This window comes from Ipomoea nil, unplaced genomic scaffold (assembly GCF_001879475.1).
Source record: "Ipomoea nil cultivar Tokyo-kokei standard unplaced genomic scaffold, Asagao_1.1 scaffold0268, whole genome shotgun sequence".
Lineage (NCBI taxonomy): Eukaryota > Viridiplantae > Streptophyta > Magnoliopsida > Solanales > Convolvulaceae > Ipomoea > Ipomoea nil.
The window spans coordinates 4,990,925-4,992,904 of NW_017616696.1; the positions used below are offsets into that span (position 1 = coordinate 4,990,925).

The 1,980-nt window shown below is 40.5% G+C and overlaps 1 protein-coding gene across 1 annotated transcript; it reads right to left on the reverse strand.

The window, feature by feature from the left end:
- On the reverse strand, positions 1-1,544 carry LOC109149693 (F-box protein CPR30-like). Its single transcript, XM_019297618.1, has one exon. The coding sequence runs from the start codon at positions 1,242-1,244 to the stop codon at positions 156-158; it is 1,089 nt and encodes a 362-aa protein (XP_019153163.1). The 5' UTR covers positions 1,245-1,544; the 3' UTR covers positions 1-155.
- Between the last annotated feature and the right edge of the window lie 436 nt (positions 1,545-1,980).

Genomic DNA, 1,980 nt, shown 5'->3' on the forward strand with positions numbered 1-1,980 from the left:
GAAGATAAAGACTATTTTAAATTTCCAGTCATGAATGAAGACGGAATCAGAGTTTTGGGGACAGAGACGGGAAGTCCTAGCCCCCGCCGCGTTACCATCTCTAATACGGAGTACTAGTACATTATATTATATGCAAAATTATATTCTTACACTTCTCACTTTTGAGCAACTAGATTCTTGATTGAAACTAAGCTCTCCTTGAATACAGAAGCCTGCAGAGAATATCCTTTTCTCCTAGGTCCAAGAGCCCTGATTTCTTTGCTCCTAGGATCATACATGTGCAGTTCCGAATTCACAATTTCTAACAAAACTTCACCATTTTTCCCATATCCCAGCGGCCTCTTGATATTCAAAAAGGGTCCAAGACTCGCCATTTTGGTCCAACACATTGCCCTATCCATAACCCATACATCAATGCTTGTCTGCATATTCATCGATTCATACAGAAACATAGCAACAGAATCATTGTACAAAGCCAAATCTCCCTGCGTGGATTTGAATGTTTCTGGTGTTTGGATCTCCCGAAAAACCTCATTTCCCATGTCGAATGAAACGATCTTCCCATTGTTGTTTGCTCTCCAGTAGTAAAAACCATCCAAGTATGCGTTACAGCAAGATTTACCCAGTATGCGGCTGCAGATATGAAGTTCTTCAAAGTGTTTCCAGGAATCAGTGGTGAGTGTATAAACTGAGATAATCGCAGGTGAATGCCAAGCATCCGCGATTGGATCCCAATAGTCTCTTATCCAAACAACTTTATAATTGCCGTTTGATGGGTCCATCCCAAATCCTAGTTTATACGAATTCATACGAAACGAGGCAGAAACTTCTGGGTATGAAACTGGGAGAGACTTGGCCTCCCTAGTAGCAGGGTTCCAAAGAGTCACCTGTTCTTGATCATTGTACAGAGAAAACAGCCCGTTTAGCGGGCCGTTTATTTCCCACACGGAAACCGAAGTGTTGGTGTAATCTTGGTAGGAATGGGAGGCGAGAACTTGGGTTTCTTCATCGAACAATGAAAACCCAGATTCCATGGCGTCGAGCGAGTAATGGTGAACGAAGGAGAGTGCGGGGTTGGTGGGATGGTGGTGGTGCTTTGCGACGAAATTTGGGGTTTGAATGAGAGTGCGCCAGTTCTTGCGCAGCGATTTGCACTGCAGAAGGGACTTGGCAGGCAGCCTTGATAAGATCTCCGCTACCACATCCTCCGGCAACTGCTCAAACTTTGTCTCTTCTGCAGTCATTCTGATCTGCTTCTTTGATCTTCTCAAGATCTGAGAGACTGAGGGTTTGTGGTCAGAGAAAAATGGTGGATTTCATGGCATTGGTGCAAGAATTAGTTGATTATCTTGAGATGTTGATATACAGTGAATAGCAGCCATACTTGCAGAGCTGTATGTGGGCTCTTTAATGTAGCTTTCACTCTTTCAGCCCATCCCCATTTCATCGCCACCGACATCAAAGCAGGCGCCCATACTCCTAAACTAGTACCAAAATTTTTTTAAAAAAATGCCCATAAATATTTCAATTGCGTTTTGCTAATTTCGGATTCTACTTTATTTTTTTTATCCATATAAATACGGCGTTATAATAAAAATATTACAATAGTGAATTCAATTTAGTACCTTTATTTATTCCTGTATTTTAGTACACTTATAACTATTTTGAGTTAATATCCAATTTAGTCATCAACTCGATTTAAATTTAAACGTCTTTTTGTGCTTAATTAGGTTATTGACTCAAATGGTTTTACCCAATTGAATTTTATGTTAAGATACTTGTAATTTCACATCTATTGATACTCAAGTTAGTCTTCAAATATAGTAGTTTTACTTAGACCTGGCAATTCATGTATACGGGTCGGTTAACGGGTCGACACGCTAACGACACGAACACGATAAGGCTAAACACGGACACGACATGTTATGGTTAACGGATTCAAATTTTTAACACGACACGAACACGATTTGTTAACGAGTT